Source organism: Octopus bimaculoides, chromosome 11 (genome assembly GCF_046866305.1).
Source record: "Octopus bimaculoides isolate indiv1 chromosome 11, ASM4686630v1, whole genome shotgun sequence".
Classification (NCBI taxonomy): Eukaryota; Metazoa; Mollusca; class Cephalopoda; order Octopoda; family Octopodidae; genus Octopus; species Octopus bimaculoides.
Window position 1 is genome coordinate 40,804,285 of NC_142938.1, and position 17,645 is coordinate 40,821,929.

The 17,645-nt window shown below is 32.9% G+C and overlaps 1 protein-coding gene across 2 annotated transcripts in view; it reads left to right on the forward strand.

Moving 5' to 3' along the window:
- Positions 1-17,245, forward strand: part of LOC106870608 (haloacid dehalogenase-like hydrolase domain-containing 5) — a 55,089-nt gene extending 37,844 nt beyond the window's left edge. The window contains exons 7-8 of one of the 2 annotated variants that reach the window (XM_089359854.1): positions 13,570-13,709; positions 16,044-16,522. In XM_089359854.1, coding sequence (XP_089215980.1) covers positions 13,570-13,709; positions 16,044-16,464 — 561 coding nt within the window. In that variant the 3' untranslated portion in view covers positions 16,465-16,522. Of the gene's footprint in view, positions 1-13,569; positions 13,710-16,043 lie in introns of both variants that reach the window. The other variant, XM_014916741.3, reaches the window with a different exon arrangement.
- The last annotated feature ends 400 nt before the right edge of the window (positions 17,246-17,645 follow it).

Below are 17,645 nucleotides of genomic sequence, written 5' to 3' on the forward strand. Positions count from 1 at the left end.
CACCATTTTAGAAAATTTGAAAACAGGGAATTCTAATCTTTTAATAAATCTTATTCAATATTAATATACCTTCAATGATGATCAATTTAATAACTCCAAAACATTGGTATCGTTTAATACTCTCAAATAGGTACCACTAAATCTTAAGAAAAATTTTTGAAAGAGCAACTTATTGTTGTTGTTATTATTGCCTTGAAAAGATAATTTTTTGTTTTTAATTTTAAAGTTTTAAGTAGAAATTAGTAGAAATTGCAGAATAAAATTTATCTATATATAAAATCCTGTTAGGATATTTGTTTTAATTAGCATCATTAGTTTGTATGTATATGCGTGTGATTCTGCATTGTTATTAATGAATACAAGGATCTAATTAGGATTTTTGGTTGGATTATTTTATTACTCTTATATACTTCATGTCTTTGGGGTAAACATGGATGTCCAAAGAGGGAATCTATATATGCTCATTATACTTGCTAAAAATAATTGCTAAATTTCTCTTAAAGTACACACTACCATCTTAAAAAGAAATACATTGAAATATATTATCCCAGATAGTAAGAAAAAAGTGAAGATTTTCATAGTTGGAATGCCCTTAAACATAGGTCTCCTGGAACAGTGGCTGGTTTGCATCTTAAAAGTATTCACAGCATAAATATTGAAGTTTTCCTATTTCCCTGTCTACTATTCATCTCATGTTTCAGGTTAAGAGAATAAATAAGGACATTAAGTACAGAAGTACAACCAGACAGACTTGTATGAGATGTGCACAGGGCAACAAGACCATCTGCATGCACTTGTTCTGTGCCTTATTTGTGGGGTTATGTCAAACATGACCCCACAAATTCATGCAGGACAAATCTGACAATCAGCTAAATCCATTGTAATAATTGCCCTACCATCTTCCTTTAACTGGGTAGAGAAGGCAGTTTTCCTCTGTCTGGTGTCTATAGTGAAAGAGGTTGTGTAAAGGATGAAGTTGAAAAGTTTAGGGATAGATACTTTCCTCATCAGTTGAGCCAACATCAACTTTTTCAAATTTCATTTGAAAAGGAAGGTGAAGATGGAGAGGGAAGTGCTGTCTTCAAGTGAAATTTAGAAAACTCTGAGCCTCAAAAATGGTATGAGGAACAATGCATCTGATGGTTGGAGAATGACAGTTATAGAGCACATTTACTCTTGGTATTTAGAGTGATTTTAAATCTAAGTGGTTTCTTGATTGGCTATAGATGAAGGTCCTTTTGTATCAGGAGGGTTGCATCATCATCAATTATTATTTGTATACTGTGTATAATTATATTTCATTCTTTTAGTATTCAGTTTTGTGTGTGAACCCTTTCACTTTATGTCTGTCTTTGTAATTGTCTCCATTGTCTATTGACCTGATGGGAAAATTGTTAGAGTGTTGGAATAAATGCCTTGTGATATTGCAACTCTTTATGTTCTGAATTCAGTTCCTGCTAAGGTTGATATTACCTTTCATCGTTCTGAGGTTAATAAAATAAAAAGTACCAGTCAAATACTGGGATGATGACATCAGATTACCCACTCCTATCAAAATTATTGACCTTGTGCCTAAATTAGGAATCATTATTATCGTGGTTGTTGTTTTCATATCTGAGCTGCATAAACTCCATAAGTTAATACTTGTTTCTATCTAATTTCTTTAAAAATATTTTAATTTAAATTTTTTGATTTTTTCGGCTTTTTTTTTTGGTTTGCTTTTGAGTTTATTTGTAAAATAAGTATGGCTACCTCTTTGTCTGCTACTTAGCAAACAACTATATCATACAAAAATGTCAACATTGTAAGTTTTTGAAAATAGGAGAGTGATGGGTAGTAAACTTCATGGTCATTGTAGCAGTCCATCAAAGGTTATTGATTGTGAAGGAAAAAGTATGATTTTCTTGAAAAAATTCTTCACAAATATTTATCAGCCACATCACAAAGTGCAATACTACCACCACCATTAACAACTACAATAATAGCAACAGTACTACCAGAAACAATAATAGTGAAACCAGTATAAGATCTCATTTCATTGCTTCTAATGAAAAGGAATTTCCTGCTCTGCCAGTTTCAAAGGAGGAGCAACAGTAGCAATAACATTAACTCAATAACAACAGTTACAATGTCAATGAAATGAATGACAAGAGTAAGGAGAGAAAGAGAAATAAGAACAACACTGCCACTATTACCAATGCTTCCACTACTGCAGTAATGACGAAATGTGTCATTTGCCTCTCCATTCATCAACCAGTATCATTTTCAGCAGCAGTACCACCACTGCCACTACCAAAAGCACCACCACTATCTCATTCATTGTGTTGTTGGAATCACCTGCAACAACAGCAGTAGCATAAACAACATTTACAGCAAAAACCAGCTCCTTTACTGGAGATGCAAAATAATCAAACTAGTCTCTCCAGAAAATAAACAAACAAACCTAAGAGAGACTTAAAAGCTCATCTGGAGAGACAAAAGAGAGCAACATAGGCAGTACCCCCAGAGTTCTGGGGATACTGCCTATGTTGAAAATGTCTTAGAGAATAGCAACACATTGTCTAGGAAAACAGTGTATGTTACTTAAGAACTGTTGAGTATAAAGAGACACACACCCAAGTGATATTGCTATGCACAAAAGGATGCTAGGAACTGTACAGCATGGCCCACAGAAGTGAGCTGTGTAATCTTGCAGTTACAAACATTGAACATATTTTCTGTAAGAGTGAGGCACAACACATATAATAATAAATATCTTCTTCAGCTTAAAGAACTTACCCATTATAGTATAGCTGATAGAAAATAGGACAACCTTTGTCTCTGAAGCAGCTACCACTATGTATGATGACAATAATAATAAGAAGAAAAAGCAGAAAGACAGAGAGATTCCCCTTTTTCTCTATCACATGACTCTGTAAATGAATAATCTAGTGTGTTTATTTTAATGACCTACCAATGTATACAGTGCATTTCTCTGCCGTAGGTATCAGGAAGACACTCGGCAAGAAATGGAAACAGAATTGGATGATGATGATGATGATGATGATGATGATTAATAATGATAAATAATAATAATAGTAATTAATAATAATGATAAATAATAATTAATAAATAATAATAATCATAGTAACTGATAATAATGATAAATAATAATTAATAATAATGATAAATAATAATTAATGAATAATAATAATAATTAATAATGATAGATAATAATTAATAAATAATAATAATGATAATGATAATAATAAATGACAGAAAAAAATTGTAGTTCAATTATGTTCTTGTTAACAACATACAAAGCTCTAAACATTGGCTGGTTCTCTTTGGTCCACCATGTAACCAAGACCCAGCTACTAGTTCACCAAAGATCTGTTTGGGAAGTGGACATGTAGCAAGCATGCTACATGTCCGCTCCACAACAGTGGGAATTTGCTCAGGAAAGCATATATACACAACATATTAACTCTCTTGAACACAGTTGAGTTGGGAATTTTAGCCTGCTACCTAATGTCAAGAATTATTCACAGGTACCCTTGGTGGAAAATGATTAAATTGTTTGGCATGTCTTTGGTAAACTGTCCAGGTTTCACAACCATAAAGTAGTGTAGTCATCACAATAGCTTTGTATTTGTCAAATTTTGTTTTTATAGTCAAATCATGTCCTTTGCAAATCTTGTGATGATGATGTCCAAAGATAGAGATGACTTTTGCTACCCTTGTATTCACTTCATCATCAATGTGAACACTTCTTGACAGTGTATTTCGAAGGTAGGTGAATCTCCCTACAGCTTGGAGAAAATCGGTGGTGGTGCTGCCCACTATAATAACCAGAGCATCCCAATGAGCACTTAGATTGATTGTTTGTAACTGCAAGATTACACAGCTCACTTCTGAGGGCCATGCTGTACAGTTCCTAGCATCCTTTTGTGCATAGCGGTATCACCCCTTTGATGGCTGCCAACCTCTTTGAGAATTTTTGCTTTGTTTTTGTGATAGTTGCATTGGGTTGCTGATTTTGGTATCCTGATATATACAGAACTCTCTAAGGAAGTCTTGTGCAACCATCTGGAAATCATGAGATGAGAAACGAATGAGCTGGTAGCCATAAATTGATTGTCAGGAGTTGTTCAATGTAAGACTTTCCAGGAGCAGGCTAGTACATGACTTCAGTCTTTTTGGGACTGATTGTAAAACTGAAATTATGACAATCTGATGCAAATATATATATATGTATGTATGTATGTATGTATGTATGTGGGTCTCTGCATTTGTCCCCACCACCACTTGACAACTGGCATTGGTTTGTTTACATCTTTGTAACTTAGTGGTTTCAGCATGGTCTCATGCTTACAAAAATAAGTACTGTGGTGAATTTGTTCACTTAAACTCTTCAAAGTAGTGCCCTAGCATGACCACAGTCCAATGACTGAAACAAGTACAAGAGAAAAGATACACACACATAGGAATTAAAAAAAGCCAGTAAAAACAATATATTAAAAATAAAAAAATAAGTATACTGCCTATAAATTAAATTAGTTCTAAGAACTCCTCAATACTAACTAGAAAGTAATTAGAAAAACATACTGGCTGACCTGATAAATTACTAGTTTCAGTATTGGTAAAAGAATAGAAAATATAATATTGTTTGCAAGATGATTCACCATTCTCTCTGAACATTAAAAAAAAATGATGTAATTGAGTAGCCAACATTAGGATTTGATATTAATGAAAGGAGAAATAATTATCCAAATAGGAAATTGTTACAAAATAACTTATGTAAGATTTACAAAAGAACCATCTCAGAAATTAAGGCAAGGTTTATATTTAGTTTAGAAACAACTAAAGAAATCTATTTTCTCATGTTAAAGAAATGGTTAGATAGGAAACAAAGGCTGGCTGTGCTGAGAGATCTGAGAATAAAGATAAAACATTAAGGCCAAAATTAAATAAATAGTAGAAACAATGTATAAGAAATTTAACATAACCAAAGAAACTCAAAATAAATTTCTTGGATGGTAACCAACAGGACTGCATAGGGCAGTGATAAATATATAATGCTGACATAAGGGACATAGAATCTCTTGTCTAAAAGAGAAACATTAAGCTTCATCAATATTACATATATCCAGAACTTACCCATGGGAAACTACATGACAGAATGTTAGCTGATGGTTGTTGTCATTTAGTCTGGTTCAACCCTGATTGAGTAGAGCTATTATCAGAGCATATCTTTTCAAACATTGTGTATCCCAAATTACATTATCAGATTATTTATTTTTAAGATGGTAGGATGTGTAAAATAGAGAATATTTGGTTACAATTTCTAGCAGATCTAGTGATCACATAAAGGCTCCTTCTTTGACTTAGCCAGGAGATAATTACAGACTGTGCATGAATGTCAAAAACCATTTCTCTGCTTTGTGTCAAGGTATTCAATCTTGGCCAGATGTGTATACAAACTCTAATAACTAAATGATATAAGATGAAGATATTCATACAAAATAGTTTCTGATAGTATCCAAATAACAATAAGACCAAAATTCTAAAATATTCTCATGCAAATGAGAAAAAAAAAACAGTCTCTTGTGACAATAACTTTGCCTAGAAATATGTAAGCAAACAAAATTAACTTCCATCTACATCATCTTTATTTTCTGATATCACTGGAGTTATTGTCCCTGCTTTTAGATTTTAAAACCCCCCAGAAACAGTGTTTATTGATTGCATGAATAATCTCAGTTAAGTCAAGTTTTGGTTACATATGTGAGATCCACTGTATGGGTAAAATTAGAACTTGTCAAGGCAAATCACTGAAAATGCAATTAAAAACTATCCTCAAAAGAAATAGCCACAAGAGAGAATAAAAAACATTTCAGATATCATTTATTTCACATACAAGGCATAACTGAACAAAACCTGTTTCATAAATAATATTCATGAAGCTCACTGATGAAAAACAGCATTGCTTTTAACTGAGACACAACGAAATAAGCAAGAAAAGAACATGGCAATATAAGATATTTTTTTCAATGTCATTATTTTTTTGTTTGTTTCTGTCTTATTAAAGATTATGTTTCATGCATGCATTAAAGATAAAATCATTGGTCAAATATAATGTAAAGCTAGCTCCTCATAAACATTTGTTGCTATTTTATTTTCATACTAGTTTTAATGAGAATAGCTGTAACTTTTTATATGTTTCCCTCTCTTTCTTTTCTATTTCTTCATGTGTGTGTGTGCACGTGCGCACATGTGCATGCGCATGTGCGTGCGTGAAGATGTGCAACATGACTTTCTTTGGTTTTTCTGTCCCTGCACTGCACTCAAATGGAATTACTCTTGCTACATACTTAAAAGCTTGATACTGTTTTCTTGAGTTATTTGGTTCTATATTACCTTACTGTTTCTGTTCTCCTGTCTTTATGACTTGCCATTTTTTCAAATCTAAGAAATGAATAAATGCATGGGAAATTGTTATGCTTATTTTTACAAATATAATCATAAATTGATTTCTTATTCTTTTTTTGTCTTTAAGACTGTAAAGAATTAAAAATAAAATACCTGTTGAGTAAGCATTTTGTTTTTTGAAATTAAGTTAATATTGATATTTATTGATAAAATACTACATTTTATTATTGATATTGTTATCAATGTCATTATTAGTATCAACTACAGTATTAAATTTCTAATATTTACTGGAGTAAATTTACAAAGACTTTTACCATGTGATTAGAATTTATATTTCAACAGTATTTATTGTAGAAAATGATTTGTCATAAAAGAATAGGCTTTTGAATTAAATATATGGATAAAACCAACTGCATTCATCAACTTAGACCAATAATACATATGCACAAGATTTCAGTTTACATGAGAAGCAAATTATATGATATTTACGCTTTTCTTAATAGAATTATTGAAATACAAAAACATGTGCAATATAATAAAACTCAACTCAAGATTCTCTGTTACAGCATAATGTGGCCAAATGTTTAGGAAGTTAACTTTGTAACCATTATATCCTGGATTTGCTGTCCCCTTTACATGGAATCATGGGCAAACACCATTTTCTCTAACCTTGGGTTGAGTGAACTCGAGTAAATAGGAGCTGTATAGAAGCCTGTCAGATGGATTGTACCTGTAATTCAAAAGGTACAGCCTTATCACAAACACTCTATGATGCCGACTCTGCCTTAGAATTATCTTAAGGATGCATGCATCTAGAGAATGCTTAGTCACTTATATGTTAGTTCAGGAGTAGATAATTCAGTTGATTGAACAACTGAATCATTATCACACAACACAAGATCCCCCCTCTGTCTGTCTGTCTGTCTGTCTGTCTCTCTCTCTCTCTCTCTCTCTCTCTCTCTCTCTCTCTCACACACACACACACACACACACACACACACACACATACAACACACACAGAATTACAATTTCCAGTGGGCACATTTAAAGTCTTTCCAAACCGGTTTGGGTTAGCTGTCTTGATTCAAGTCAGTTCTTATTCAAAGTTAATACCTTCCTACATGACTTCTATGGCTAGATGCCCTTTTTTATCACCAGTAATTTTACAGAGTGCACTGAGTACATGTAACATGGCACCAACACTATAGAAGTTGTCATGTCTTCAAAAAGACTAAAAGTACTTGTTGACTTTATGCCAGCTCTACCAATTTGCCTACCACCTTACAAAGTCTACTGGGTAATTTTATTGTGACACTGGCACCAGAGATGTCATATTCTTGACAATACAATGATGCTCTCAACTATGATGTTTCTGCTCATTCACTAACCGGTTTACAGAGCATACTGGGTACATTTTATTGTGGCACTAATACTAGTGAGGTTAGCTCCTGCCTCACTACTTTATATTGGTCTGATGCCTCAGTACAATATGACCAAGAGGGTGGATAGCAGATAGATGATAACAGAAGAAAACTACCTCACTGTCCCACTACTACATTGCCCATAGTTTGGTTGGAACCTTGCACCAACCTCAGATCTGGTTTTTAGTCTTCAACAGATTGTCCCACAGAAATTTTCAGTTGCCCTGTATGCTATGTGTTTGTTTCTTTTGTCTTTCCATCAAATGTTTTAATTAGTATTTCTCCAAATTTCTACTCTTCAATGGGCCATTAAATTTCCATATCTGTTGTTTCCAGACTGGTTTGTATCTCTGAGTCCTTCTAGCTCTAAGTCTGAAGTCACTAATCACCAACCTATATTAGATTGTGCATTCTTCACCAGGGAAATTACTTCACATTTGTAACAAACCATCTATCTTGTTTTCTGGAGAGCATGTAGCCAACCGGGCTTGTCTGTCCATCTATCATATTAATAGGTGACCAGGTGGTTGGCTGGTTTCCTGAAATTACTGTTGCAGATAATCAAGTCATTTGCTTCACAGAACTCCAGCAGCCTTGTTCCTTTTTCATTTCTAGAAAATAGGCATTGCCTCTGTGTACATCTTGGAATCCATTAGTTTTGTCCAACATGTGTGTTAAAATCATCAGCTACAATGATAAAGTCATTGTCTTTCATCATCATTGAGGTAATCTGCAAAAGGGCTTCATAATTACTTGTATATCTGGACATGTGTAAGAGACCTTTGCCTGCAAGCAACTGTTCAGTGGAAACTGCAAGAAACTTATTGTATATATGCATTTGCATGTATGAGTCCTCGTGTCATTGTAATTGTAAATAAACATTTACAAGAAGCAATGTTATTCATTTGCAATCTTCTATGAAAACATGACGAACCATTGTGTTGTTCATGTTTGAAGCACTAGGAGAAATATTACTTTGCTGGGACACAGTGAAAGTTGATGACAGGAAGAATGTTTGGGTGTAGAAAATTTGCCTCACTGAATTTCATCTGACCCAAGTAAGCATGGAAATGTGGCCGTTAAAGCATTGAATACATGTATCTATGCATATACATATGTATGTGTGTAATATATATATATATATATATATATATATATATATATATATATATATATATATATATGCTGTCTCTTGGGAGAATCATCTTGCCATCAGAAACACATGTACTAGTTTTATTTCTTTCATTTCTTTTTATCATTCTTTGTATAACTAATTATAATAGTAAATTGGTGCAGAGTCATTTAGTACATAGGCCGAAATGCCTTGCAGTATTTAGTTACAGCACTTTACATTCTGATTTCAAACCCTACTGAGGTCAACTTTGTCTTTTATCCTTTCAGAGTCAATGGTATTGAATAACTCTCCTCCAAACAAAATCAATGGCCTTGTACCTAAACTAGGATCAATTATTAGTAAACTAATTAACCAATTAGTTTATTGATTGCTTCATTAATTGTTCAATCAATCAGTCTATCAGCTGGTTTATCAATGTTTGTTTCTATTTGCAGCCTCACAAATCACATGCCCTCTTTACATTGGGTCTGTTTCTAGGATGATGATGGTGATTGTGTGGTGTATGTATATATGTATGTATGTACGTATATGTATATATATGTATGTATATGTATATATGTGTGTATGTATATATGTGTATATATATATATATATATATATATATATATATATATATATATATATATATATATATATATATATATATATATATATATATAATATGTATGTATGTATACATACATACATATGACACAAAAGACAGACCTGAAATAATGAGAGCATGTCATTAATGAGGTCATGAATAGCAATGAAAGGACTCTAACAAGCCAGCTAAGTGATTAATTGACTGAACAATTAATCAAGTAATCAATTAGTAAATTGGTTAATTGGCTATCTAACTGGTGAATAAAAATAAAAAGAAGTGAGCTAGAACCAATGCATGTGTTTCATGTTTCATATTGGACAAAATGACTATCTGTTTTGGCAAGATTTGAAGATGCACGAAAAATCTTGCAAAACAAATTTGAAATATATATACACACATAATATTGACATACATGCACACACACACACATATATATATATATACTTACATGTGTTTGTGTGTATATGTATATGTACACACACACACACATAATTATATATAAGTAGTTTGATAAGAGAAAAAATTATTAAGATTAATTAGTCAAAGTTAATAATTTGTTTTAGTGTTCATTGAATTACCATATAATTGATCGATCACATTTTGTAATAATTGTTTCATATTTTCATAGAATTTGTTATCTTTTATTTTGTTGATTATTTATTTATGTTGCTTTACTGATTTTTTTTTAATGTTTCATAACACTATATATAAAATGTATGTCCCAGAATGGTTGAATGGTCATCAACAAAAAGTTATGTTTATTGTTTCTAGTTTACTTATCAGTATGTTTTCTTTGAGACAAAAATTTTTTCAATAAAAATTATAGAAAAAAATCACAACGGAAAGTAAAAAGTGGCATGCCTTGTAAACTGGACATTTCTAGAAATTCTGATTCACTGAAGGTGACTCTTTAGATATAGCTACATAATGTGATTGATGGGGTTTATTCTTTGATTTCCAGAAGACTACATGTATACTGCTTTGTCTCTGGAAAGTTTTTCAATTGGATTGTTTTACATTTACAATTCTTTTAAATAATCTAAAGAAACTATTTGCTTATAGATTTTTCTTACTTTCTTAAATATTAGAAAAGTGACTGTTAGAAATTTGACATGAAATATGCACAAGTTTAAAACTATTAAGGGCTTTTGTACTTCAACAGTCTTCAGTTGGTACTCACTATTTTGTTTATTTGTTTTACTTCCTTATTTGTTTGTTCTCAGTTAATATCTACAAATACATTCTTAGAAGGATATTTACTTGCACATAAATTATTTACAATCTATATTATAAAAGAGAAGCAAATCTCCATCTGTGTCTGTCACAGCATAAAAGGGGAGAAGAAAAGTTGTTGAGAGAGAAATACAGTCAGAGAGACTGTGTGTATGTGTGTGTGTGTGAAAGAGATGGATAGACAGACAGATTATTGTTGTCACCAGAGTAACTAACAAGTTTTGATTTAAAATGCAGGAATTTTAAGTGCAAGTCTGTCAATACAACACAACACTTCTAAAAAAGATTATATGTATATATATATATAATATATTTAGTTGTTTTTTGTTGTGTGTGTGTGTGTTTATGTGTGTTTCTGTATTTTTTAACATATAGACAACGCAACACGAACTTTAAAAAAAGACTTTAATTTTGAATAGAAGAGAAGGAGAAAAAGTTGTTGTGAGATATATATATATATATATAGAGAGAGAGAGGTAGTATTGTCACCATAGTAACTAACAAGTTTTGATTAAAAATGCAGGAATTTTAAGTGCAAGTCTGTCAACACAACACAAACTTCAAAAGATGGCTATATGTATATAATACACACATACGCATGCACACACACACACACACACACTCACATATATTTGTTGTTGTTGTTTGTGTGTGTGTGTCTGTTTTTCTGTATCTTTCCATATACAGACCACACAACACACTTTAAAAAAATACTTTCACTTTGAACAATTTATGATGGTATGTGCATGATTAACGAATATTTTTACCAACAGCATAACAACAGGCAATGACCTAGTAATTACAATATGAATTAGGAAAATATATTTGTGATACTTATTTCTGAATATCATAACAAATTTATAATTCCACAGTTTTGAAGCTTAATGGAATGAATATTGTAATTTCTTTTCTTAAATCAATTTGCTACTTCACCTATCACTGTCAATGATGACCAAGGACATCACACAGGAGAAAAAGATTGGGCATGGTGTGTCCACTGTGATCAATCAATCCAACACATGCTCAGAAGGCTCTGTTGCATGTCAGGCACTAGTAGTCTGTTGCGACTGAAGGCAAGGAATTGACTCTGAACTTGCATAGTTCGTGTTTTCTTTGTGCCCCTGCAATCCTGTTCTGTTTGTAGTTGTACCTCTGTTGGTGCAGCTTCACCAAGCTGGGAAGTCTTGTGCTTACATTTCCAGGTGTCAGGGTTGATCTGAAAGCTCTTCAGTGAGGCTTTAAGCGTATCCTTGAAGTGCTTTTTCTGTTCACCTTGCATGCACTTACCTTTCGCCAGTTCACTGTAAAACAGTCTCTTGGGGAGATGTATGTCAGGCATTTGCACAAGGTGACCTGCCCATCTGACTTGTGCTCTCCTCAGCAGTGTATAAATAATTTGCAGATCAGCTTGGGAGAGGACCTCCATGTCTGGGACCTTGTCTTGCCAAATGATCTTCAACAGCTTTCTCAGGCAGTTCATAAACCAGCCAAATCTCACACTGGTAGTACAACTGCTCGGTACACCTTCAGCTTGGTGGCCAGCCTAATGTCTGTCCTCTCCTTCACACTGATTCATGCAGCCACCCAAATGTTGACCCTCCCCCCATTGATGCATGTGTTGACTTCATCATTGTTCACAGATCTGGAGAGTGCTGCTGAGGTACTTATCAACCACCTTCAGGATTTCTCCTTTAACAGAGATAGTTGGTTTCACATACAGCTTCTGTGGGGCAGGCTGGTGCATGATGTATGTATGTATGTATGTATGTATGTGTGTGTATGTATGCATGTACAGTTTCATTAAATATGTATCATAGGTACCCAAATTATGAAAAACTTGAGATAATTATTTCCTTTTTTCCTTCCACCAACTTCAATTAAATGTGAAATAAAACAATATCACCATAATAAGCTGTATTATAATAATTCTGTGTGCAATAAACTATATTGTAATAATTCAACATATTTTCCTCTTTTGTAGGGAATCTGTTTTTTTAAAATGTATCAAATGAATATAAGATTTAGTTAAATTCAAGATGTTTCTGTTTAGTGTGTAAACTTGGAGAGTTTTGTGCGTGTGTATGGGGGTGTGAGGGTGGGGGGGTGTAGTGTCTGTTATCCTCAATAGTAAACTTACTACAATGTATTTTTCCAGTTGTTTCTGTTCTTACAATATATCAGTATCAGTTTTAATTTAGATATATTGATATCCATTCTCATGTAACAAGCAATATATTGACTGTCCTGGCTGAAACACATCTGTTGTCAGTTTAGTTTAATGTATGACTCTGTTATGTCTTATAGTAGTGTTAGTATATTTGTCTGCTGTCCCTAGATCAGTATATCACGCCATATATTCCTTTGTTTTTATTTTTATTTTTCCTATTTCACTTAACCATATTGTTTTGTTCAATTCCTTTTATTAGTTCTCTTTTTTCTTAATAGTTAGTTCCTTTTTTGCAAATTTCTTTGTTTATACCAGTAATAACTAGGTCATACTATTTTTAAAATAAGCCATCTTCTGTGACTACCACAATAACAACAAAATATAATTTCCATTTATACACTAAAAAATATAGATGGGTATAGTGTGTCTAATGTGTTGATCCTGCTTTCATGTTGAGATTGTAAAATATAAAAAAATTAAAAGATAAAAGGAAGAAAAAAGACATCTTTCCATTCTGTTACTGTTGTTTATATTTTAAATTTTATATATATATTTATTTCTTTGTTTTTGAAATTCTCTCTAATGACACCTAATCAAGAAAACTTTTCCCTTTCAGAAAGTTACTGGACGAGAATTGAAATACACAGCATTGATTGGCAAACCTAGTGAAATTACCTACCATCATGCTGACTACCTGCTGAGTCTCCAGGCCCAGAGCATAGGTATCAATGGAGTGCAGACAATCTACTGCATTGGGTCAGTCTACAGCTGTATCACAGGTTATTTAATGGGAGTGGATTAGGATTGTTTTTGTTTTATTTTTAATAGTTGTTGTTTTACTCTAAGGACAGTGGACTTATGATATAAGCTGTTCTAGCTGTGAACATACTATCTTTTTGTATCTCAGGAACAACATTATCTAGTGTGTCATTCTGTTTCTAAAATAGAAGGATGTGATCAAGAAGGTAATGGGCTATTATTTCTAACTGATCAAGGCAGCAAGCTGGCAGAATTGTTAGAATGCTTGATAAAATGCTTAGTGGCATTTGTCTGTCTTTACATTCTGGGTTCAAATTCTGCCATGGTCAACTTTACTTTTCATCCCTTTCAGGGTCGTTAAAATAATTACCAATTGAAAACTAGGTCGATGTAATCAACTTACCCCCATCACTGAAATTGCTGGCCTTATGCCAAAATTTGAAACCCATTATTTCTAACTGATCAAACAACTACATAAAGATTCCTTCTCTTAGAAAAGTTGGGATAGTGCTCATAGTGTTTAGTCCATCCTAGATCAGGTGACTCAATAATACAAATAACTGCAGTTAACTTTTATCTGTTTGTTACATGTGAGAGGTTAGTGTCTGGAGGCAATGGAAGTTCCATAAAGGTACAGTATTAAGCAATATATAGTAGAGAGATTGAATGCAACAGATGGGCTTGGGTGGGATATAGTTATATTAAAAGTTAATGAAGCAAACTCCATTATACTACAAAAAACAATAGAAGTGCAGAGCCAGCTGGTTATATTTTAATGAAGTGACAACAAATACATCACTTGACAGGAATCAACATCATTAACATGCTCACTATTAAAATTATCAAAGCTGAGAAGTTACAAGAGATAAAATCATTTGACTACCAAAGATTTAAAAATTTTGTCTTGACTGCCAAAAAAGTGAAGTCTCATTCTAGAAATAATTTTGCTGAGAGTTATAGGTAGGTGTGTAGTAAGAGGTAACTAGCTGGTAGATTGAAGGACCAGCTATTCATATTCGTTTATTGGTAATGCACTGTCACAAGCCAATGGTTAGATCTAAATAAATGTAGATATAAAGAGATACAATCCAGCATTGTATGCAATTAGCTGCAAGGAATTAGGCTGCTTTTATCTTTTTAAGATTGCAGTGCTCAGATCAAATCTCTCAAAACCTGCCTAATACTATTAGCATTGTAGTTGTCCTCAGTATTCCACAGCACTTACTGATAATAGTAATAAATAAAAGGAAAATATCAAAACATGATTTTTTTAGTTCATACTATGATTTATATGTAGTCATGGAAAAGTATCTTGTATTTTACAGCATTTATAATATCCATATTTTGTAAGACAAATGGTAGCAAAGTGATAGAGAAAATATGTCTAACTGTACTGTCTTCATAATTTACAGTACAAATTCCACTAAAATTAATTTTAATTTCATTTCCCCAGTATTGCTAGACATATACTGGGACCAATTCAAGTCACTATAATCCTTCCTTGTGACCTTGTGCAAAAGTTAGAAATTGATATTTTATTATATAGTGTTATGGTCATTGTTGTGAGGTAGAATTTATTTATTGGTGACTTGCTTTTGATTCTTGCGTTTTTTTTATTAGTTTGGTCAGGAAGAAGGAGTTGTACTGATGACCTTTGAAGGTTCTTTGAGATTATTGAGATCAACATAGTTAATGCTCCTCTTGAATATTTAAAGTTGACAGCTACCAGAAAAACATAGGCAAAAAAGGGAATTCCAGAGGACCAGCATTTAGAGAAGGACTAAACAGAGTGGTTAATGTAAGACCTGAGGTTAGAATCATAATATGGGGGACGAGAAGAATCAAATGAGTCAGGAAGAGATGGTTTAAGATCAGATAGTTCTGGCAAGCAGAGGCCACAGTAGTAGCAGTAGAAAAGACTGAAAGGAGAAAGAAGTGACAACAGATTTGTGAACCAGAGGTTGAAATGTTTTGGATGTCTGTGTATATATAGAGCAGCATCCCAGATGTGAGAGCAGTATTACAGTGTGGGTCTCACCTGAGCTTTGTAGAGGGTTTGTAGATGTTGGGGGATGAAGTATTTTCTGACCCTGAAGAGGAAGGACTATTTGTGATGAAGTCATTTCACTTCATTTATATTTCTCTTGTCTTTGCAAAACATGAACATTATACAATCTCACCCCCTTTGACTATAAATGTAACAATTTGTGTCAGTATAAGAAAGCAAGTTCATTTTTATAATAGAAAAGGTTAATTGTTTTAATCTATCTTCATATTATTTTCAAAATGTATATTGAAAACATATTGATAAATATATTTTATTTATTGCAGAGATAATCCAGAGACTGACATATATGGAGGGAATCTATATAACCGATATCTGCATTCTCGATCTGCAAAACAAAGAAAACAAGCCAAAAAGGTTCAGCAGTTAGCCAACACGACTAATTCTAGTATCAACTCGGACATGTCCAGTGTTGACGAACTGATGGACACTGAGGACACCGTAATAGATCTGATGTCTTCAGGGACAGATGAAAGTATTATCCTTACTGACAAGTCTGTGTCAATACTTGTCTGTACTGGAGTGTACACAACTGACAGTGATTTTGTAACGTATGGAGGAAAAGAAATCTCAAACCATAATCACCGAGACTTTGTACTTGACAGTGAACTGAAGAAACCAACCTATGTTACCCAAAATGTACTAGAAGCTGTCAAGTTAGTATTTGAGAAAGAAAATTATCATTAATTTGTAATGAATATGTTGTTAAAAAGGTAAACGAACAAAAAACAAATTATAATTCTGACACTTCTAGTCACTCAGTAGTTTTATTTATTCCCCCATCCCTGCCCCAGTCCTTCGACTTTGACTGAATTTATTTTATGAAAAATCTGTTTACTTAGAGAAACACGTTTTAGTGTTTTTTGTTTCATTTTGAAATTACAATCACATTCAAAAACATGCATTTAACACACACAAGTATACTTATATGTGTATATACATGTCTGTATATATGCATATGTATGTGTGTATATATATATATATATATATATATATATATATATATATATATAACATACACAAACATACACACAAACAATGTGTGTATGTATGTGTTTATGTTTATAACTCAGCATACATATGTAAACAATACTTTCAAAAGAAAGAAAAATGAAAAAAATTTGCCTCCCTGGAGGGAATTGAACCGGATGTTTTTTGTGTCCAGGCAAGCATGCTAAGCATTTCACTATGAGGATATTACCTCATCCTTCCTGGAAGTAAGCGTGTTTCTCTGCTTCCTTAGAGTTTACTTGATCATGATTCATCTAGAAATTTACTCAGTAACTCAACTGTTCACTGGTAATGTGTTTATTGTCAGCTGATGAATGTAAAATGTTGTACCTTGATTTGAAGTATAGAAGAGAATGTTTCCCAATAAAAATAAACTAAACCATGAAATAGCACCATAGATGCTTGGTCAGCAGATGCCTGGGTCAATTCCAAATAAAGAACATGTTTTTTTTCTCTACTTTCCTAATTGTATTTTATTTTACATGTCTAATATTATTTTCATACATATCTCACTTATTATTATTTCAGTATTTATTGAAATGTAGCCGTGTGGTAAGAAGCTTGCTTCCCAACCACATGCTTCCAAGTTCAGTCCCACTGCATGGCACCTTGGGAAAGTGTCTTCTACTATAGTCTTGTGAGTGGTTTGGTGAAGGGAAACTGAAAGAAGCCCATCATATATATGTGTGTGTATGTATGTATATATCTGTGTACATATCTTTGTCTGTTTTTGTTCCCATTCATTGCTTGACAACCGATGTTGGTGTGTTTATGTCCCCATAACTTAGTGGTTCAGCAAAAGTGATGATAGAATAAGTAATAGGCTTTAAAAAAATAAGTCCTGGGGTCGATTTGCT